The sequence below is a fragment of the Somniosus microcephalus genome, chromosome 3, assembly GCF_052327205.1.
Source record: "Somniosus microcephalus isolate GS21.2 chromosome 3, FLI_Smic_1.0, whole genome shotgun sequence".
NCBI lineage: Eukaryota > Metazoa > Chordata > Chondrichthyes > Squaliformes > Somniosidae > Somniosus > Somniosus microcephalus.
In genome coordinates, this window is record NC_140989.1 from 27,504,923 (window position 1) to 27,528,915 (window position 23,993).

Below are 23,993 nucleotides of genomic sequence, written 5' to 3' on the forward strand. Positions count from 1 at the left end.
TTGTTGATTTATATAACAAATCTGCATATCTATATGTCCAGCTTTGATACAAGTATTATTTCATCATCTGTCTGTCAGGGTAGCAGTCTAGGTGTTACAATTGGCCTCAGTGCTAGTCTGCAAATGTCAGATGGGGACAGGATTAGACTTAACTGTGGTTATGTGACATGTTGGTGGCTTTTAACTGTATCTCTGTCTCCTCGAGTTGTTAAGTTCAAAAACAGAATGGTAGCAATTAAATATAAGCCAATATTTCTCTAATCATTCTAAAAACAGCAGAGGAGATGATGTTTTATTTAATTGTGTTTGTGTAGAGACCTTTGGCATAACTCTTGAGGTAACATTTTCTTAAATATTGACGGAATGGTTTGCAGTCAAGTCTTGCCAGAGGAAGCGGTACATTTCAGCCTCTAAATCTCCACTCACTTGTTTGGACTTTTGTCCAGCACATAGTTTCAGTTCCCTGTTTGTTTTCTCTGCGTTAACTAAACATTTATCCTATTTCTCTTCCCCTTTCACCTCGGCTGGCAGGTACCTTCCAATACCTTGCCTGTGACCAATCTTCATGTGTGAGCCGAGGCGGTGAGTGCTAGTAGGCTATTCAACCATGATATAAAAAGGATATAGAGGCACTGGAGAAAGATTTACAAGGATGATACCAGAGCTAGAGAGCTTATACCTATCAGGAAAGACTGAACAGGCTGGGGCTCTTTTCTGTAGAAAAGAGAAGGCTGAGAGGTGACCTAATAGAAGTCTTTAAAATTCTGAAAGGGTTTGATAGCATAGACGTAGAGAAGACATTTCCACTTCTGGGGGAGACCAGAACCAGGGGCCATAAATATAAGATAGTCACTAATAAATCCAATAAAGAATTCAGGAGAAACTTCTTTACCCACGGAGTGGTGAGAATGTGGAACTCGCTACCACAGGGAGTGGTTGAGGCGAATTGCATAAATCCATTTAAAAGGAAGCTCGATAAAGACATGAAGGAGAAAGGAATAGGCTATGCTGATAGGGTGAGATGAAGAGGGGTGGGAGGAGGCTCGCGTGAAGCATAAACTCCGGCACGGATCAGTTGGGCCAAATAGCCTGTTTCTGTGCTGTAAATTCTATGTAATGTTGAGCATTATCGCTGAGCCCGAGCTTGTCGTCATCCAATGTCGAGCCATGTGTATAGTGATCAGCAGCAGGAAGCCTGAGAAACGCTCCCCTCCCTAGTCCAGGCTGGCCAGTTGTATTTCTCCCTACCAACGTCTCTTCTAACCCCTTTTGGGTGAAATTCTACTGAGTTAAAGCTGTTCCAAGTATTAGAGTTGGATAGATTTATTATGGTTTTGTTCCACTGGTGTTTTTTTCTGTTGGAGCTTTTTAAGGGAGCAATTTTTCTTTCAATGAATCGAGTGTTAAATTATTTAGTGAAGGTTCTTGATTGCTACTTTACATTTTCAGTTGGAACATTTGGGTGTTGCACCAAGGAGAAAACATGGACTGCCTCCACCTGGCGTCTCTCTTGGTAATTGCAGTGTCTATATATTGCTGGGCCATAGGCAACTCGCTGCTTTCTGTTAGACTGCTGACTCTGACCCCTTCAGTTGTTTTTTTATTTGATGTGGGTGGCGCTAGCAAGGTCAGCATTTATTGCCCATCCCTAGTTTCCCCTCGAGAAGGTGGTGGGCCTTCTTGAAACACCGGGTAGCGGTTTTGATCCAACGGAGTGTCTCGCTAGGCCACTTCAGAGGGCAGTTAAGGAAACCCGAGATTTCCACACTCCTCCAATTCTGGCCTCTTGCGCATCCCTGATTTTAGTCGCTTAACCGTTGGCGGCTGTGCCTTCAGCTGCCAAGGCCCTAAGCTCTGGAATTCCCTCCCTAAACCGCTCCGCCTCTGGTTCCTCGTTTAAGACACTCCTTAAAACCTACCTCTTTGACCAAGCTTTTGGTCACCTACCCCAATTTCTCCTTACGTGGCTCGGTATCAAATTTTGTTTGATAACACGCCTGTTAAGTGCCTTGGGATGTTTTACATTAAAGGCGCTATATAAATACAAGTTGTTATACCATTGCAGTCCATCTGGCCAGACTAGAAAGTTTCCAGATTTCATTTCTTGTCTATGCTGAAGTAGCCGATCACAACTGAAGTGGTGGTAGGGTCCCTACAACTCACCTTGGCACCCTACAGTGAAGGGGGGGGGGGGGGGGGGGGCGGGCGGGGAGAGAGATTGAGTCAGGTTCCTGCTTATGATTGCTATTCAGCAACTCATGTTGGCTTGGCTTCCCTGGAATTTAGAAGGTTGAGGGGTGATCTAATCGGGATGTTTAAAATGATACTGGGATTCGATAGCGAAGCTACAGGGAAATTATTTCCTCTGGTAGGAAATTCAAGAATGAGGGGACATAATAAAATTAGAGCTGGGCCATTCAGGATGGCAGTGTGTACCATCTACAAGATGCACTGCAGCAACTCGCCAAGGCTTCTTTAAGAGCACCTCCACCATCTGGGATAAGGGCAGCAGGCGCATGGCAACGCTATCACCTCCAAGAAACACACCATCCTGACTTGGAAATATATCAGTGTTCCTTCATCGTGTCAAAGTCCTGGAACTTCCTCCCCAACAGCACCGAGAGTACCTTCGCCACACAGACTGCAGCAGTTCAAGAAGGCGGTTCACCACCACCTTCTCAAGGGCGATTAGGGATTGGCACTAAATGCTGGCATTGCCAGCGACGCCATATCCCATGGATATTTTAAAAAAAAATCAGGATGCATTTTTTCCCACAAAGGGAAGTAAAAATCTGGAATTCCCTCACTCCCCCAAAAGGCTGTGGATGGTGGGGGGATAATTAAGAGCTTTCAAGACCAAGATAGATAGATTTTTGCTAGGTAAGGGTATCAAGGGATCTGGAGCAACGGTATGAAAATGGAGTTCAGGTACAGATCAGCCACAATCTGATTGCATGGAGGGGCTGAATGGCCTACGCCAGTTCCCTACGTGCGCTTCTGTGGGCATCCCGTGAGGACAGGATTGGGCTCAGCTGTGATGATACCCAGTGGATACTCACTACCTAAGCTCACATACAGAATGATCATTTGGCAGATACCATCTCCATGGAGCTGCATCCGTGTTAGCCAGCCCCTTGAGGAGGGATGTGGATGAAAAAAGGAAATCATTAGTTATAGTAATTTCTGTTCTTGAGTGGAAGGATTACAGCTGTTTGTAATAAAATCAGCTATTGGATAACCGAGAATGCACAATAACTGATACAGTAACATGTCAATAGTGATGAGCAGAGGTGTCATGTAAATCCTCACTTGAAGATCAAGCTTTAGGCTTTTACAAGCCCGACTTACTCAACATCTATTGCTATAATTAACAAAAAAAATGGTGTCCAAGTGCAGGAGTGCTATTTACTTTCTGATTGGTTCTGCAAACTGCTTGACCCAGCAGCACCCCGACAGGTTCGGATGTGGGGATTAGCAGCATGTCCGTTGGATATTTGAGAATGAGGAGTGGCAGTGGGTGAATGTTAGCTCCCCCCGCAACTCAAATGGTAGAAGTCAGTGAACATTACTGGGGAGCAAGTGTCGAATGTTTCCGAGCAGGACCAGAGTAAACATCAGAAACTGTGCTCCACGCCCTGACTAGCCACAAGGAATATCATGGGAGATCCACCAGTTATATAAACAACCGTGACTTTTTTTTATACAGCAAGTACTATCACATAATTATATCTTTGGCTAAATTTCATCCTCAAAAAGGTCGCATTTTCTGCAAAGTGTATTAATAGTTCAGTACCAGAGTCTGACATTAAGGACAAAAGACTTGTACCCTGCAGATTTGGGAAACAAAAACAGATCATCAAACCTCAGGCATGAAGGTCAGGCCATGAACTGTGCCGGCTTTAAACAGGATTTCAAACCCCTGGAAAGAAAATATACAAGACAAATGTTTTCGGTTGCGATTCAAAAGAATGTTTGGAATGCTTAAGCACAGTTCCGCCACCTGGAATGGGGGAAGAGAGATACCACATCAGGAAAGGGCACTGCACATCTTTACAACCAACCACCCCGCCCCCAACCAACTTCATTGTACTTTAATGGTCAGTATCCAAATCAAATGACTGCTTTATAATAGTGTGACACATGAATATTGACGGAGGACGAAACTGCACTCGGCCATGATGCTGTTCATGGTGAAATTGCCAACTCACTGTCTAGACTCGCACGTGAAAAGCAGCATCTTACACAGCATAGAAACAGACCATTCAGCCCGACCAGTCCATACCGGTGTTTATGCTCCACTCGAGCCTCCTCCTATCCTTCCTCATCTAACTCCTCATCTGTCAGTATAACCCTCTATTCCTTTCTCCCACATGGGCTTATCCAGCCTCCCCTTAAATGCATCTATCCTATTCGCTTCAACCACTCCCTGTGGGAACGAGTTCCACATTCTCCCCACTCTCTGGGTAAAGAAGTTTCTCCTGAATTCCCCATTTGAGCTTTGGGGGAGCGATCAGATATTATCCAACACCTGTGAAATTCGTACCTCAGCAAGGAGTGAATGCCCCGAGAGGAACACGGGAAGTAATTGGCAAAGCAAAAAAGGGTGAAATATTCTGCAGAAAAATTGACAGCCCATTCCACGCTCAAATACGATGCGTTGTTATAACCGGCCTTTGCGAGCACAGTTTCTCCTAGAAATGCAAAAAGGAAGCACTTTTCATTTACTGGTGCGAAATTTTATTTCTCAGTATATTACAACAAAACATACAAAAGGAGTTGCTAGCGCAGAAGCATTATTGGTGTGAAAGAAAAATGACTACTCCAAATCAGCAATAAGGTTGTTCTAAACAGCAAAGGTTTTTGGTCTTAATCTTTCCGAAGAGGCACCGATTCCTCTCGGATTCCATCTTTTGTAATGGTGCAAATCTTCAGAGAGTCACCGGTATAAACATCTCTCTCAGCCGCAGAGATGAAAACATCTTTTACCAGCTGTGTGGCTTTTTCCAGTGAAAGAGGGACATGTTCCACATTCTCCATGTTCTTGAATCCAATCTAGCAAAGAAAATGCACCAAATTAGTGTCTTCTCCGCCTCCAAATATTCACTGAGTTTAGCCGACAATTTTAAGTTAAGTGATACCAGTAAAGGTGCAACTTAAACGAAAGAAAAACACAATTATTAGAAAATAGTGCCGTAAATTTTAGTTGTGTCATTGTTGACTGGTAAATTGAATGTGTTGTGATCAACGTTCCCTTTAACTTTTCTTTGGGTGCCTAGCCTCTTTAAAGGGCTGCGAGGCCCATTCAAAACACCGCGCATGTGCGGTTTTTTCCTATTTAAAAGCCGGTGAGCTGCGCGGGAGCTGCAGAGCGCTGCGCAACTTAAAGGGAACATTGGCCGCGATCCACACTCCCATCCACTGAGACTCCACACCAGGGCCTGGCTCAGACAGCCCAGGCCCCCTCAGATTGCATTGGTTGTGCAAGTTGTTAGAGACCGTTAGTGACAGAATTTATTGGGTCAAATGATGTTACCTGGTTGTCTAGAAGTGGCTGCAGCATCGCGCTGGCCGAGCCGCCAGCTTTGTAAGCATCTCTCTGATAGGATCCTACAGGGTCAAAGCTGTACACGGCACCCTTCCCTGCATTTAAAAAGTGGAAAAACGTGTTCAACATGTGCGCCGTGAATTAATACATTTATAATTTATTCTACCGCACCTTTCAAGACAGACAAGTTCTTTCATATCTGGTTGACTCGTTACTTGATATTGGAAAGTGTTTAGAAATCCTGTTGTAAATGAAGAGTTCAGCTCAGACGCTAGTTTATTTGTACAAGTTTGCATTATCGATTCCGTAGTGAGCCAACAATAAAAAAAAGAACTTGCACTGTGCCTTTCACGTCCTCAAGATTTCCCAAACAACTTCAAAACCAAAGAGATGCTTTCAAAGTGTATTCATCGTTGTAATGTAGGGAAACACGGCAGCCAATTTACGCACAGCAAGGCCCCACAAACAGCAATGAGATACATGACCAATTAAACTGTTGTAATCAGGCAGAGGGATAAATGGATGTCCACCTGAGAGCTGCAACATATCAACTGAAAGACAACACTGCCAACAGCACTGCACTGGATTACATGCTCAGGTCACTAGAGTGGGGCTTGAATCCACCGCCACCTTACTCACGAGGCTACCGCTGAGCCAAGGCTGACACCTGTTTAAACAAATAGGTAAAAAGAAATACGATGGGTTTACTCCAGAAACATTAACCTATCTTTTCCCCTTTCAGATGCTGACCAGGATGCTGTGTGTTTCTAATACTTTCTTGTTTGTGGCCTGTTCAGCTGCTTCTAACCATCATCTTACACCTAAAGCTTTGCTGAAATCACAATGAATAGTATATTTATGCTCTCAGAGATAGACATTTAACCAAAGCTCCCCAAGAACGGATTTAACTGACTCAATTACATGGCAGATAACACAGATGGACACACCTCACTTCCAGTCACTTTGTAGCTGAACTAATCGGTTTCTTTATAAACCCTATACGGGGCAGCAGGGGAAACAGGCGGATAGGCAACCTGATACCAGGCCTCTAAATAGCCTAAAAAACGGCCTGGAATTTGTGGTGGGTAATAATAGCGAACGGTGTTCGTTCGCTGTTATTACCCCTTTGAAACTGACCGCACCTTGAGGATGTAGCCCATGCACATCCTAACGCGGAAATCCTGAAGTTGTGGTCATTCACTGCTCTGAAACTTAAAAAAAAAAAAAAGTTTGTTTATCTTTATTTCAGGTTTACCTTTTCCCCAATGAGAGCCCCAATCTTTGTTCTGCTCTCTAACATTTTTTAAAAGTTAGAATAAAAGGAGCTTATTTACTTCCTGGTTCCCGGTATGTGAGAATTTTGCATTGTGATTGGCTGCTTAGACAGCTTGTTGACGTCACAGCAGCTGGCGTTGGGGATTCCCCATTATCTTACACGGATCTCAACTGAACGTCGGAAAAGCCAAACCTCTCGCCAGAGATCACGAGATCTTTGTGGGAAGTTCACTTCACGGCCAGCACCTTTGCTTCACCGCTGACTGCAAATTACGGGCCAATGTGTTTTACAATTATCCTTTTGCTGGGAACATGCAGGGAGGAACATGCAAGCAGCAATTCGTGACCGACCACTCTACAGCATAGTGCATTAATAGACCAATGTACTGTGAAATTCTTGCAAGATTGGGAAGAAAATATAAGGTACAGTAGTCACTGTTAAATAGTCAATCTCACCTTCCTCATCAAGGCCACCAATGATGTTGTAAACATAGTAAGGGAAAAAGCGTCGGGAGTACAGAATTGTAGAGAGCATTGCTGCTATTGCCCCGCTTGTCATGGTCTTATTATTTGAGTGTTTGTACATCTGAAACACACAATTATTAGAACATAGAAACAGTAACCAAAAGGCAAAAACAAACTTTGCAGCTTAAGAGTCATGGAGAAAATAGACATCGTTGTTTTAGTCAATATAGAATTACAATGGAAGAACCTTCCTGTCCCGCCATCGTAAAGCACCGTGAATCTGCCTAGTTTCTAACAGCCATGAAACCACAGCACAAAACTGCTTCTACTTTGACAGTCTGAGAGAGACCAGGGGTGTTAAAAGAGCACCGTTTTGCCATAGGAAATGCGCTTCAGAGCTTTGGGCTACGGTACAGTGTTAGGACAGAGTAGAGGGAGCTTTACTCTGCAACTAACCACACTGTACCTGATCAAGGTGTGCTGGATGCTGCCACCGAGTGGCTAAAATGGAAGATGCTCCATTGGTCAGATTTATTATTTGTCACCTCGATGAACACAAGGAAATATTCACCAGTTAATGTCACTGCATTGTACTTTCAACACCCAACCTCAATTCCCAAGCCAGCTGGGCATTCATGATCATCTAATACCTTTAATCTTGCATCAATAATTTTTGTTAGCGTAAGGCAGTCTCCATGGAATCCAGTGCATCCAATCACTGTTCGGTCTGTCCTAAAAGTACATTAAAAAAAATGGCGTTAGTGTGAAATCTGGTTAGTTAGACCATGCTAATGTAATTCACAGAACCACCACTGAGGAACATAATCCATGTACAGGAAACTCTCGATTTACCGGCACCCAAACAACCGGAAATCTCTGTTAACCGGCAAAATTCAGGAGTAGGTTCAGGTAAGTTTTTCTTCATATTAGTGGCCGTTCCTGGATCTGTGGCTGTGTAATCGGGGGTTTCTGCACTTGTTGCTAAGCAACAGGGACGCTTGGTCTGTGGCTGGGGTTCCTGCAGCTGTTGCTAAGCAACAGGGAAGCCTGGATTTGTTGCTGTGTACGGAGCTCTCGTACCTTTTAACTATACCTCTCTGTAATCCGGACTTTTTGATAAACCGGCACCACGCCGGTGCCGGATAATGAAGAGTTTCCTGTAACATGAAGGAAATAGCAATCGAGGCTTTCCACCAGCATATGATAAGAATATGCAAATGAGAGAAACACAGCCTCCACCATGTTCCCCAGCATTGGAACTGTTTAAATGCTGGATTCAAGGGTCGCCTATTTGGCCCAGCAATTAACGGTAGGCAGACGGGGAAGGAGAAATCGTTCAGCAGCCAGAAGTTCAGACAGAGGACTGCCTTGCACAGGCCCACGAAGGGAAGTAAAAACATTTGGAGACACAAGGTTGCCAATTTGTAGGCAGCCTGCGTCCAGATACTGTGGCATAACTTCACCCTCTCTTTGGCACAGGCCAGAGAGCTCACCTCCAGTGTGCGGATGGCTTGAAAGCTAGTGGGCGTTGGGCTGATCTCCGTGGTGGTCAGAAGCCCCCACAAGGAAAGCAGCCCGATCAATGGGGGCAGGGTGGAAAGCTTAAGCCATTAAATGGATTACCTGGAAAATAAATGGATAATTAATTAGAGTGATCCAATCAAGAGAATCAAACATAAACCAAACATGAAGCTCCAATACTTTGTGAGCATTTTACCCCAAATATTGTATTACTCTTCAGTAATTTACCTAAAGCCAGATAGAAAACATTACATAAATGTAATTTTAAAGGAAAATTAATTAGCTTGCATACAGTGCTAAACACGACCAGGCGTGTTTTGCCTCATATGTAATCAATTCCAATCCTTCTCCCCCATCCCTCCACAGGATAATGATCCGGAGTGGAAATCCTGGCAGATTTCCCACCAAAGTTCACGCTAAGCTATGCGGCTGTGCAGCAGTCTGGAGGTCGCGCACAGGCCACTCACCGGTTTTTCAATGCAAGAAACTGTGCATGCGTGAAAATTTGAGTGGGCCGTGCAGCCCATTAAAGGGACTGCGCACCAACATAATTTTTTTTAAAGGGAACATTGTTTCCCACTCTCTAATCCAAGGAGGCGAGACCAATTTCAGTACTGTTGTCATCCTGTCAGACATTAGCTAATGGAACAAACCAGACAATTGAACCTGGGGACTTCCGTTACCTTCAGTGAACTAAGCTACTGAGGGAGTTCAGCACGTGAATATTGATTCTGTGCTGTATACACTAATTTACCTACAAGAACTGTTCATTGGTGTTACGCAGACAACTGGCACATTGCGATCAGGTGCACAAGATAAGAATTTGGACTAAACAAAATTGTAAAGGAAGCATGAAGAAATAAAATCTTTGTCACTCCCTAAAGCCACTGACCTAAGAAATGGAAGCATCAAAACCCAAGGGTTTGTATGCACTGCGAAATGTTACTGATGTAAAACAATGTTTTTGGACTTACAGTTTGTAGCACTTGGGAGAGTCCCGGCTGTGAATGGAGTAACCCTCACTCAGTCGTGTATCTGAAGCAACAATGGAAAAGTCTTCCCCAGCTAAGGCCAGCACAGTTCTTCAGTAATGAGACAGGAAAATAAATCAAAGCGTCAGAACTACATTCCAAACACAAAAATAAACAACCGAAGGTGCCGTTTTATTTTGCAGTTTCAGGTAGATTATGCTAGGATTTGCTGAAATCAAACACACAGAAACTGTCATCATTTCAATACAGTTGATCCGATAAACTTTACACAGGAGCTATTTCAGTAATTTTCAAGTGGTATTCAGCAATTCTCATTAAAGTCAACAACTTTCCCACATTGCTTGCTCTGCAAACACCATTAGTGGTGCATGTTTAACTCTCAAAGCGGACAGGTTAATTTTCATGCTTCCCAAAGAGTGTCTTGTCCTTCACGGAGTGCAGGCAGTAGGTGAAGCATAATTGGGATACTCAGTAAAGAAAGACTTATAGAATCAAAGCACAGCACAGCAGCCCATTCGGCCCATCGAGTCAGTGCCAGCTCTTTCGAAGAGCAATCCAGTCAGTCCCACTCCCTCCTTATAGCCCTGTAATTTTTTCTCCAAGTATTTATCTAATTCCCTTTTGAATCTGTATCCACCGCCCTATCAGGCAGTGCATTCCAAATCCTAACCACTCGCTGCATAAAAACGTTTTTCCACCTGTCGCCCCTGGTTCTTTAGCCAATCACTTTAAATCTGTGCCCTCTCGTAATCGACCCATCAGCCACTGGAAACACTTTCTCTTTATTTACTCTATATGATTTTAAACACCTCTATCAAATCTCCTCTTAGCCTTCTCTGCTCCAAGGAGTCAAGGATGTCACTGAGCGGCTGCAGGGCATTCTGGAGGGGGAGGGTGAACAGGCAATGGCCGTGGTCCACATTGGTACCAACGACATAGGTAAAAAGAGGGATGAGGTCCTGCATCAAGAATTTAGGGAGCTAGGTAACAGATTAAAGAGCAGGACCTCAAAGGTTGTAATCTCTGGATTACTCCCAGTGCCACGTGCTAGTAAGTATAGGAATGGGAGGATAGAGCAGATGAATGCGTGGCTAAAGAGTTGGTGTAGGGGGGAGGGTTTTACTTTCCTGGATCACTGGGCCTGCTTCTGGGAAAGGTGGGACTTGTACAAGTCGGACGGGTTGCACCTGAACCAGAGCGGGACAAATATCCTTGCGGGGAGGTTTGCTAGCACTGTTGGGGGGGGTTTAAACTAACTTGGCAGGGGGATGGGATACAGAGGGGAGCTGAAATAGGGGGGGATGTGCTGCCAATTATAGAGAAAAAAACAAGTCAGCTTGGTAGACAGGGCAAATATATAAGGGCAAGGCTGGATGGCATCTATTTTAATGCAAGGAGTCTTGCGAATAAGGTGGATGAACTGAAGGTGTTGATAAACACATGGGAGTATGATATTGTTGCTATCACGGAGACATGGTTGAGGGAAGGGCAAGACTGGCAGCTCAATATTCCGGGGTACAGAATCTTCAGGCGAGACAGAGGGGGAGGTATAAGAGGAGGGGGTGTCGCAATATTAATTAAGGAGTCAATTACTGCAGTAAGGAGGGATGATATATTAGCAGGGTCCTCTAATGAGGCCATATGGGTGGAGCTTAAAAACAAAAAGGGGGCAAGCACTTTGCTGGGAGTGTACTATAGGCCTCCAAACAGTCAGGGGGAGATAGAGGAACAGATATATAGGCAAATCTCAGAGAAATGTGCAAATAATAGGGTAATAATAATGGGGGATTTCAACTTCCCCAATATTAACTGGGATAGTCAGAGTGTGAAAGGCTCAGAGGGTGTAGAATTCTTAAAGTGCATCCAGGAGAGCTTTTTGAGCCAGCATGTAGAAAGTCCTACAAGAGAGGGGGCGGTACTGGACCTAATTCTCGGGAATGTGGCCGGCCAAGTGGAAAAAGTGCTAGTAGGTGAGCACTTTGGTGATAGTGACCATAATATGGTAAGATTTAAGGTGGCCATGGAAAAGGACAGGGATGGGCCGGAAATAAAGGTTCTAAATTGGGGGAAGGCCGATTTTAATAGGATAAGGCAGGATCTGGCCAAAATGGACTGGGATCAGCTACTTGTAGGAAAATCCGCATCGGAGCAATGGGAGGCTTTCAGAAGGGAGATTGAGAACATACAATGGCAACATGTTCCCGTAAAGGTCAAGGGTGGTTCCAAAAACCACAGGGAACCTTGGATGTCAGGGGATATACGGGAATGGATTAGGAAAAAAAGGAGGGCTTTTGGTAGATACAAAAGGCTAAAGACGGAGGAAGCCCTAGAGGAGTACAAAAAGTGCAGGGGGATACTTAAAAAAGAAATTAGGAGATCAAGGAGGGGCCATGAAATAACACTGGCAAGCAAAATAAAGGAAAATCCGAAGATGTTTTATAAGTATATTAAGGGTAAGAGGATAACTAGGGGAAAAATAGGGCCCATTAGGGACAAAAGTGGCAATCTGTGTGTGGAGCCGGAAGATGTAGGAGGGGTTCTGAATGAATTTTTTGCGTCTGTTTTCACTATGGAGAAGGACGATGTAGACATAGAAATAGGGCGGGGGGACTGTGATATGCTCGAACATATTAACATCGAGCGGGGGGAGGTATTGGCGGTTTTAGCTGGCCTAAAAATGGATAAATCCCCAGGCCCGGATGAAATGTATCCCAGGCTGCTGTGTGAGGCAAAGGAGGAGATTGCGGGGGCTCTAACACATATATTCAGGACCTCTCTGGCCACAGGGGATGTGCCAGAGGACTGGAGAACCGCTAATGTAGTACCATTATTCAAGAAGGGTAGTAGGGAAAAACCGGGGAACTACAGGCCAGTGAGCCTAACATCAGTGGTAGGAAAATTATTGGAAAAAATCCTGAGGGACAAAATGTGTCTCCACTTGGAGAGGCAAGGATTAATCAGGGATAGTCAACATGGCTTTGTCAAGGGAAGATCATGTCTGACTAATTTGATTGAATTTTTTGAGGGGGTGACTAGGTGTGTGGATGAGGGTAACGCAGTGGATGTGGTATACATGGATTTCAGTAAGGCCTTCGATAAAGTCCCGCACAGGAGACTGGTCAAGAAGGTAAGAGCCCATGGAATCCAGGGTGCCTTGGCACATTGGATACAAAACTGGCTTAGTGGCAGAAGGCAGAGGGTGATGGTCGAAGGTTGTTTTTGTGACTGGAAGCCTGTGGCCAGTGGGGTACCACAGGGATCGGTGCTGGGTCCCTTGCTGTTTGTGGTCTACATTAATGACTTGGATATGAATGTAAAGGGTATGATCAGTAAGTTCGCGGATGATACAAAAATTGGTAGTGTGGTAAATAGCGAGGAGGGTAGCCTCAGTCTGCAGGACGATATAGATGGGTTGGTCAGATGGGCGGAACAGTGGCAAATGGAATTTAACCCGGAAAAGTGCGAGGTGATGCACTTTGGGGGGACTAACAAGGCAAAGGAATACACAATGAATGGAAAGACCCTAGGCAAGACGGAGGGTCAGAGGGATCTGGGTGTGCAAGTACACAGATCCCTGAAGGCGGCGGAACAGGTGGATAAGGTGGTAAAAAAGGCATATGGGATACTTGCCTTCATTAGCCGAGGCATTGAATATAAGAGCAAGGAGGTTATGATGGAGCTGTATAAAACACTGGTTAGGCCACAGCTGGAATATTGTGTGCAGTTCTGGTCGCCACACTACAGGAAGGATGTGATCGCGTTAGAGAGGGTGCAGAGGAGGTTCACCAGGATGTTACCAGGGCTGGAGCGCTTCAGCTATGAAGAGAGACTGGGCAGGTTGGGTTTGTTTTCCTTGGAGCTGAGGAGGCTGAGGGGGGACATGATTGAGGTGTACAAAATTATGAGGGGCATAGATAGGATGGATGCTGAGGAGCTTTTTCCCTTAGTAGAGGGGTCGATAACTAGGGGGCATAGATTCAAGGTAAAGGGCGGGAGGTTTAGAGGGGATTTGAGAAAGAACTTTTTCACCCAGAGGGTGGTTGGAGTCTGGAACTCACTGCCTGAAAGGGTTGTGGAGGCAGAAACCCTCACAACATTTAAGAAGCATTTGGATGTGCACTTGAAATGCCATAGCATACAAGGCTACGGGCCAAATGCTGGAATATGGGATTAGATTAGACAGGGCTTGATGGCCGGCGTGGACACGATGGGCCGAAGGGCCTCTATCCGTGCTGTATTACTCTATGACTCTATGAGAACAACCTTGCATTGATAAAGGCCCTTTTATAACCTCAGGACATCCCAAGAGCTTTACAACCAATGAAGTACTTTTGAATTGTAGCCACTGTTGTAATGTAGGAAACCCGACAGCCAATTTCGTGGTAGTACATAATAAAGATCAACTGTTTCCACGAAGGATGTCCAATAGTCTGTGTATTGCTATGCCCTACATTTGCGCACTTTAATCTTTCATGCTACAGAAGAGGTAATGTGCTGTCTGCAATTCACATATCTCCCTTACTCCAGTCTGTTAACTCAGAAAATGGTGAAGGATTTCAACACACAATTGTAAGTTAACAGACATTAACCTACACTTTACCAGTTACATAGCATTGTGTCACAAATTCCGGTCTGCCACAGATACTTTATTGGGTACAGTGGCATCAACTGTACCTATAAGCAGGCTGAACGTATTATTTTTGATGGTGCTGACCCAAAGAGTTTTTACAATAGAATGCTCTTGTTACCGGAACAGGATATTTACGTCTTTTGAATGTGTACTTCTTCAATCTCTCCAAAGGCAGAATGAACAAACACGCAGCGAGACGAGGCCAGATACGAATCATTAAGCTGCTTTATTTCCAGGTAATGTGAACACAGATCAGTCGTCATGACTGGACTCAAGCTCAAACTTATCTTTGCGTAATAATACGAAACAAAGAACACAGCACGTTCTAGCCCACATTAGTGAGTTATCTTACTTAACTTAAACAAGATGGCTTCTAACTATCCTCCAGCATCGCTAACCTTTTCATCTCCACAAAAGTCCAGTTTTCCCCTTACTGTCGTGCAGCCTTCCTGTTTCCACTTTTTTAAAAAATCTTTTGATATTCAGACAGGGATCAAAGGACTTTCCAACACAATGGGCGTGAGTTTTTTTGGACTGCTTAGACAGGCTAACAAATTGCTTGTTTCGTCTTTGGAGGAAAATAACTTCCATTTAGCATACCCCTCACCTAGATGCCTTTTGTTTTTAGTTTGAAAATTCACTTTGCTTTAAAAAAAACATTTAAAGTTCCCAAATCCTCTGTGGAAAAATTGTCTGAAAATCCTGAAATGTGACAGTTGGATTCTGCAACAGAAAACAGCCTCTGCAACCACTGGCCTCTTGTGTAGAAGCTCTGTGGAATTAGACAAGCCTCCGAGCCATCTTACACCAATCTTACTGGGGTAAAGTAGTGTAGTGGTTATATTAATACAAGTACAGTGGATATATTACCAGACTAGCACCCAGAGGTTGTGAACGCCAATCTCACAAAGGCAAGTTGTGAAACTGAATTCAATAAATCTGGCAATCTGCAGGCTGGAACCAGGGAAATTACCCATGAAGATATTACTTGCTGTAAAAATCCAATTGGTTCACTTATATATCCTAATATAAGGGACCTATCATGACTCCAGTCCGATACAATGTGATTGAGACTTAATGAACTCCTAGGGATGAGCAACAAATGCGGTCTTGCCAGCACTTCCCAAAACCCAAGAGCAAATAAAAAATAACACCCATATTCCCCCAAAGGACTACTAATGCAGCCCAAATATTGCATTTATGTTACACGACAGCTGCTGCCAGTAATGCCACAATAGAATCACAGAATGATACAGCACAGGAGGCCAGTCGGCCTATCGTGCCTGTGCCGGCTCTTTGGTAGAGCTGATCGAGTAGGTTTGACTAGAATTGAATAGGTTTGTACAAAAAAAATCCAGTTGATCTCATTCCTCCAGAATGCCACCCTACTGCTTCTAACATCCACAGAGAGGGTAAAGAACCTCGGTTTAACATCTCATGTTTGGTGGAACAGGCTCGAGGGCGGAATGGCCGACTCCTGGTTCCCATGTTCCTCATTTATAGCAAATCACACCGGTCAGTGGAACTCAGTGGGCAGCAAACCTCGCAACTGAACCACCCGATCCATTCTCTTTCCGGCATTTCTTTTATTTGCTTAGTTCATAAACATTTCCGGTACAAGTCCAAAAAGGAAACACCTCCAAACTAAAAAAAAAATCAACTTCTGAAAATAAAGTTTTAGCGTCCTAAAATAAATAGAAGTTTCACATCTGCGGGAAACGCTCCCCGAGAAGCAGCGGCTCGGTGCGGGGAGAATCGTTTCCAAATAGGAGAAACCGAAAGAGAAAGTGAAGCCTCGGGTCCCGAGGAAACTACAGAGTGAACAGAGAGCCCGGGAACCGCAGCACCGACCGGGAGCCGCCGACTCGCCGCTCTTCACCCGGAGCCCGGCTTGGTGCCGGGTTTGTTCAATCCGATCGGGATCATCTCCCCCTCCTCACCGACTCCCCACTGTCACTCTCCGATCCCGGGGCCTCTCCCTCCGATCCCGTCTCCGATCCCGGGGCCTCTCTCCAATCCCGCGGCCTCTCCTCCCCACAGTCCGAGGCCCCGAGCGGCGGCCTTCGGCTGACCGTGTCCCACACTCACCCTCCATTGAAGGCGTACGGCGAGAAGCGGCGCTGCACGGGCCCCGAGTGCTGGTACTCCTCCATGCTGCCCAGATACCCGCTCGACTGCAGCATTTCCCCGCCAACTGAAGCTCAAACCAAACCGCCCCGCTCCCGCTCCCGCTCCCGGCTGCTGTCTCACTGCCAAGATGGCGGCCGCTGTGTCACTGCCAAATCCTTCCCCCAACTCGCCGGTAAACGGCGCATGCGCTAAACTCGGTGCTACTCGCTCTCTGGCTCCCCCTGCTGACTCGCTCTCTGGCTCCCCCTGCTGACTCGCTCTCTGCTTCCTCCTGCTGACTCGCTCTCTAGCTCCCCCTGCTGACTCGCTCTCTGGCTCCCCCTGCTGACTCGCTCTCTGGCTCCCCCTGCTGACTCGCTCTCTGGCTCCCCCTGCTGACTCGCTCTCTGCTTCCTCCTGCTGACTCGCTCTCTAGCTACCCCTGCTGACTGGCTCTCCGGTTCCCCTGCTGCTCCGGTTCCCCTGCTGACTCGCTCTCTAGCTCCCCCTGCTGACTCGCTCTCCAGTTCCCCCTGCTGACTCGCTCTCCGGCTCCCCCTGCTGACTCGCTCTCTGGCTCCCCCTGCTGACTCGCTCTCCGGCTCCCCCTGCTGACTCGCTCTCCAGTTCCCCTGCTGACTCGCTCTCGATGTGGAGATGCCAGTATAACAACAGGAAATGCTGGAAAACTCAGCAGGCCAGGCAACATCCGTGGAGAGAAATTAAAGTTGACGTTTCGGGTCGAAACCCTTTTTCAAAACTGGAAAGGACATAAAATAGATCGAAGGCAGGGCTGCGATAGAACAAAAGAAGTAAAAGAGACATTATCGGGAAAAATAGGGACATTGGCAAAGGAGGAACTGATGCAAGTCAATATCTCTAAGGATATGGTGTTAAGGAAGCTAAAGGGATTGAAGGTGGACAAATCCCCAGGGCCTGATAACATGCATCCTAGGGTACTGAAGGAGGTGGCCCTAGAGATAGCGGATGCACTAAGGATGATTTTTCAGAATTCATTAGACTCGGGAACAGTGCCGATGGATTGGAGGGTAGCTAACGTTACCCCACTATTCAAAAAGGGGGGTAGGGAAAAAGCAGGTAATTACAGACCTGTAAGCCTTACATCAGTTGTGGGCAAAATGCTGGAGTCCATCATTAAGGATGAAATAGCGGAGCACTTAGCAAATGGGGACAGGATAGGACAGAGTCAACATGGATTTACAAAGGGTAAATCGTGCTTGACTAATCTATTGGAATTTTTTGAGGGAGTAACTGGTAGAATAGATGGGGGAGAGCCAGTAGATGTGGTGTACCTGGACTTCCAAAAGGCCTTCGATAAGGTCCCACATAAAAGATTAGCATGGAAAATTGAGGCTCATGGGATAAAGGGGAAAGTTTTGGCGTGGATAGGGAACTGGCTGTCAGATAGAAAACAGAGAGTTGGAATAAACGGCTCATTTTCTGAATGGCAGGCAGTAACAAGTGGGGTACCACAGGGATCTGTCCTGGGCCCCCAGCTGTTCACAATTTACATTAATGACCTGGATCAGGGAGTCGGATGCAGCATTTCCAAATTTGCAGACGACACTAAACTAGGAGGGGGGGTGGGCTCAGAGGAAGAGACCAGGAAGCTCCAGAGCGATTTGGACAGACTGGGCGATTGGGCGGATAAATGGCAGATGCACTATAATGTGGACAAGTGCGAAGTTATCCACCTTGGGTGCAGGAACGGGAGGGCAAATTATTATTTAAATGGCAATAGATTGGGAGAGGGGGAAGTACAGAGAGACCTGGGTGTTCTTGTACACCAGTCACTGAAGGCGAGCATGCAGGTGCAACAGGCGGTCAAGAAGGCAAACGGTATGCTGGCCTTCATAGCAAAAGGGTTAGAATACAGGAACAGGGATACCTTGCTGCAGCTGTACAGGGCACTGGTGAGACCACACCTCGAGTACTGTGTACAGTTTTGGTCGCCTCATCTGAGGAAGGATGTTCTTGCCATGGAGGGGGTGCAGCGGCGATTCACCAGGCTGATACCAGGAATGGCGGGAATGACCTATGAGGAGAGACTATGTAGTTTAGGGATGTACACACTGGAGTTTAGAAGATTGAGAGGGGACCTCATAGAAGTGTATAAAATTCTGACAGGTCTAGACAGACTGGATGCAGAAGGAATGTTTCCCTTGGCGGGTGAGAACAGAACTAGAGGACATAATTTAAGGATAAGGGCTAAACCATTTAGGACAGAGATGAGGGGGAATTTCTTCACTCAGAGAGTGGTGAACCTGTGGAACTCATTGCCACAGAGGGCAGTGTACGCCAGCTCATTAAATATATTTAAGAGGGAATTAGATATATTTCTACGGGCAAAAGGGGTTAAGGGTTACGGAGAGAAGGCGGGGACGGGATACTGAATTAAAGGATCAGCCATGATCTCATCGAATGGCGGAGCAGGCACGAAGGGCCGAATGGCCTACTCCTGCTCCTATCTTCTATGTATCTATGTATTAAGCGGTATTCAAAACCAGACGAGATGGTAATAGGACAAGTGGAGACAAAAGACGGCTGAGATTAGGTGTGAAGTGTACTGGCAGGATGAGACAGAGCTGCCAGGTGGGAGAAAGAAAAAAAGGAAAGCGGGGGCGGGGAGGGAAGACCCAAAACAAAGGTGTGGAAAAAAAATAAGTAAAAATGGAATAGGGGCCGAGGTTATGATCTGAAATTGTTGAACTTGATATTGAGTCCGGAAGGCTGCAAAGTGCCTAATCGGAAGATGAGGTGCTGTTCCTCGAGTTTACGTTGAGCTTCCATGGAACAATGCAAGAGGCCAAGAATGGTGAGGTCCGAGTGGGAATGGAGCGGTGAATTAAAATGACAGGTGTGCTGCCTCTCCCTCTAACTTAACCTCACTGTATGTATTTAACTTACTTATATATGTATAACCTACCTGTTGGGGCCGTTGCCCCTTTAACTTACCTTTTAGGGCCATTGCCCCTTTAAGACGCGCCTTAGCGTGCTGACGTCACGTCACGTATGACGTAGCATGCTGACGTCACGGCACGTACGACGTGACGTGCGTGAGGCGGCTGCCGGCCCGACTCGGCCCTCCAGAAGGCCGCCGGCACAGCCCGGCCTAGCGTCTTCGGCCGCATCGATCAGCCGCCGGGAGCGCCGCTATCTCCGCTCCCGCGGCAAGCACCGGCTCAGCCTGGCCTCCAGCTCCCGCTCCCGACTTTGGCCCCAACGGCCAGCGACGCAACGGCCAGAAACGTGACCACGCGCATCACGTGACGCCCCAAGCGCAGACAACGCAACCGAGCGTGATGAGGTCATCACGCTCCCCACAGGACTGCTACGTAGTCCTCGTGGAGTCCTCGCTGGGACACAGACCTACACCACGGTGCTCCTACAGCAGCACAGGCTCCGAGCAGTTGTATTGTCCCCACGCTTGAGTCTTGGAAATTGTTTGTAAGTATTCTAGAATGCTATAGATGATTAATGTGCACTGTATGTTGTAGAAAATGTTTAGTTGTAACTTTTCTCTGTCTAGCTGATTAACTAGTAGCTGTATTTTGATACACTATGTACAGGGCTAATTTAAAGAGAATGCCTCCCAGTTTACTAAATGTACTGTGTTGCTCAGGCGTACCTAAATTTGTGTATACATATCAGTTATGCGCCTGTATACTAATGTGTGCTTCCATTTCTGTGTTGTATTTCAGTTTTACAATAATAAGAATCTTTCAGTAAAGCGTTACAAGAAAAGTCAAGCCTTGTGATTTTATTGGAAGATATCAGGTTGTTCGCTATCTGTCTAGCTCTGCATAGGATCGCGTTGCGAGGGCAGAATAACAGGCGACCGGTGTTGGACTGGGGTGGACAAATGTAAGAAGTCACACAACACCAGGTTATAGTCCAACAGCTTTATTTGAAATCACAAGCTTTCGGAGCGCTGCTCCTTCGTCAGGTGAAGTGAAGAGATGCATATAGGCACAGCATATATAGTCAGAGAATACTGCCAGATGATTACAGGTAATCTTTCTAACTGCCCTTTATCACACCTCGGCAGAGAGATAATCACAGCAATCAAAGGTGTGAATGGTGTCCAAACAGGTCAGTCAGGAAAACATTACATCAAAGAACAATGAGGTGGGGTCACAAGGGGTCAAATGTTGCAGATGCTGGGGTCTGTATGAAAAACAAAAAACAAAGAACAATAAAAAAAAAGATTTTTTTGCTGCCCAGTGAGTTCCACTGACAGATGTGCTGTGCTGTAAATGAGTAACATGAGGGGTCTGCTGACTCGCTCTCCAGTTACCCCTGCTGACTCTTAATGCCGGCAATTGCCGATCTAGAGTTCAGCATGTGCACCTCCAATAAAGACTGTAAATTTAAAAAAAATTAAAAGGATACTTAACAAATTAAATTAAAATTCTAAACCCGGGGGGGTGATGATGCACTCCAGTCCCTCCGGTGCCCACCGCTCGCAGAAGGCCTCGAGCGTGCCGGTAGACACCGTGTGCTCCATCTCCAGGGACACCTGGGAGCGAACGTAGGCATGGAAGAGAGGCAGGCAGTCGGGCCAAACGACCCCCTTAGTTCCCCCTGCTGATACATAGAAACATAGAAGATAGGAGCAGGAGTAGGCCATTCGACCCCTCGAGCCTGCTCCACCATTCAATGAGATCATGGCTGATCATCCAAATTCAGTACCCTGTTCCTGCCTTCTCTCCATATCCCTTGATACCTTTAGCCTTAAGAAATATATCCAACCCCTTCTTGAATATATTTAATGAATTGGCCTCTACTGCCTTCTGTGGTAGAGAATTCCACAGGTTCACCACTCTCTGGGTGAAGAAATTCCTCCTCATCTCAGTCCTAAATGGCTTACCTCTTATCCTTAGACTGTGACCCCTGGTTCTGGACTCCCCGACCATCAGGAACATCCTTCCAGCATCTAGTCTGTCTAGTCCTGTTAGAATTTTATAAGTTTCGATGAGATCCCTTCTCATTCTTCTAAACTCCAACGAGTACAAGCCCAATCGACCCAATCTCTCCTCATATGTCATTCCTGCCATCCCATGTATCAGCCTGGTGAATCTTCGCTGCACTCCTTCCATGGCAAGAACATCCTTCCTCAGATAAGGCGACCAAAACTGCACACAATACTCAAGATGTGGTCTCACCAAGGCCCTGTACAACTGCAGCAAGACATCCTTGTTCCTGTACTCAAACCCTCTCGCTACGAAGGCCAACATACCATTTGCCTTCTCCCAATCTATTGCCAATCAGATAATAATCTGCCTTCCTGTTTTTGACACCAAAGTGGATAACCTCGCATTTATCCACGTTATATTGCATCTGCCATGCTTCTGCCCAATCACCCAACCTGTCCAAATCATACTGGAGTTTCTCGGCATCCTTCTCACAGCACACACGCCCACCCAGCTTTGTGTCATCTGCAAACTTGGAGATATTACATCTAGTTCCCTCGTCCAGATCATTAATATATATTCTGAATAGCTGGGGTCCAAGGACCGAACCCTGCGGTACCCCACTAGTCACTGCCTGTCACTCGGAAAAAGTGCCGTTTATTCTAACTCTTTGCTTTCTGTCTGCTAACCAGTTCTCTATCCAAGTCAATACCTTGCCCCCAATCCCATGTGCCTTAATTTTACACGCTAATCTCTTATGCGGGACCTTATCGAAAGCCTTTTGAAAATCCAAATACACCACATCCACTGGTTCTCCCTTATCTATTCTACCAGTTACATCCTCAAAAAATTCCAATAGATTAGTCAAGCATGATTTACCTTTTGTAAATCCATGTTGACTTTGTCCGATCCGGTCACTTTTTTCCAAGTGCTCTGCTATTACATCCTTTATAATGGACTCTAGCATTTTCCCCACTACCGATGTCAGGCTTACCGGTCTGTAATTCCCCGTTTTCTCTCTACCACCCTTTTTGAACAGTGGGGTAACATTAGCTACCCGCCAATCCATGGGTACTGTTCCAGAGTCTATCGAATGTTGGAAGATGACCAGCAATGCATCTACTATTTCTAGGGCCACTTCCTTAAGTACCCTAGTATGTAGATTATCAGGCCCTGGGGATTTATCGGCCCTCAATCCCATCAATTTCCCTAACACCATTTCCCTACAAATACTGATTTCTATCAGTTCCTCCCTTTCATTAGACCCTATGTTCCCCGAAATCTCTGGAAGGTTATTTGTATCCTCCTTTGTGAAGACAGAACCAAAGTATGTATTTAATTGGTCTGCCATTTCTTTGTTCCCCATTATAAATTCCCCATTATAAATACCGTCAGCAAGGAAACACCCTCTGTGCCTGCACGTACTTGTCCTGTCCCAGCCCCTGTGTGTAGGTGTGGGCATTGCTTCTTCAGGTGCAGCTGGAAGCACAGGTGGTTGTAGCAACAACAACGACAACTTGTATTTATATAGCACTTTTAACGTAGTAAAACGTCCCATGGTGGCCATAAGAAGAAATTAGGGCAGATGACCAAAAGCTTGATCAGAGAGGTAGGTTTTAAGAAGCGTCTTAAAGAAAGAAAAAAGAAAGACTTACATTTATATAGTGCCTTTCACAACCACTAGATATCTCAAAGTGCTTTACAGCCAATGAAGTACTTTTGAAGTGTAGTCACCGTTGTAATGTAGGAAGCGCAGCAGCCAATTTGTGCACAGCAAGATCCCACAAACAGCAATGTGATAATGACCAGATAATCTGTTTTTGTTACGTTGATTGAGGGATAAATATTGGCCTCAGGACACCAGGGATAACTCCCCTGCTCTTCAAAATAGTGTCATGGGATCTTTTACGTCCACCTGAGAGAGCAGACAGGGCCTTGGTTTAACGTCTCATCGGCACCACTAACACTGCAGCACACCACTGGAGTGTCAGCCTAGTTTTATGTGCTCAATTCCCTGGACTTGAACCCACAACCTTCTGACTCAGAGGCAAGTGTGCTACCCACTTTTCTTTTATAAATATACTTCATTGAACATTAAGAACATTTACAACATCTTGATCATTTCACTGTATGATACAAATCAATTCCGCCGCTCTGCACAGCCATTCCACCACCACATTTTAACATCAAAACCTGAAGTTTAATTTGTCTCCTGTAACATATATTAATTGATTGTACTTTAAAAATTGGTTGTAAAATACTATCCTTAAATTCCTTTCTGAATAAAACATCCACAGAGCCTTATAATGATCTTTCAGCTTATATTTAAAATATTCTTTTAGATTGATTCTCCTCCCCTTAAAAAACCGAGCATTCCTTCTTTGCACAATCACGAATCTAGCCAAACTGAGCATTAAATTAATTGCCGCTCCGCTAGACTCGGGCAGACTCTCCTGCAATCCCCATCTCAAAATTGAGTCCCACGGGATTCCCATTCTCGCTCTTCGGTCCCCACCCAGCAA

General features: G+C 45.6%; 1 protein-coding gene across 1 annotated transcript; it reads right to left on the bottom strand.

Moving 5' to 3' along the window:
* Positions 1 to 4,714: 4,714 nt before the first annotated feature.
* psmb1 (proteasome 20S subunit beta 1) lies at positions 4,715 to 16,709 on the bottom strand. The gene is made up of 6 exons (XM_085979694.1): positions 16,517 to 16,709; positions 9,781 to 9,888; positions 7,936 to 8,017; positions 7,277 to 7,406; positions 5,534 to 5,640; positions 4,715 to 5,052 (listed from the first exon to the last, which is right to left on the bottom strand). The coding sequence occupies exons 1-6, from the start codon at positions 16,609 to 16,611 to the stop codon at positions 4,867 to 4,869; spliced, it is 708 nt and encodes a 235-aa protein (XP_085835820.1). The 5' UTR covers positions 16,612 to 16,709; the 3' UTR covers positions 4,715 to 4,866.
* Positions 16,710 to 23,993: the final 7,284 nt, after the last annotated feature.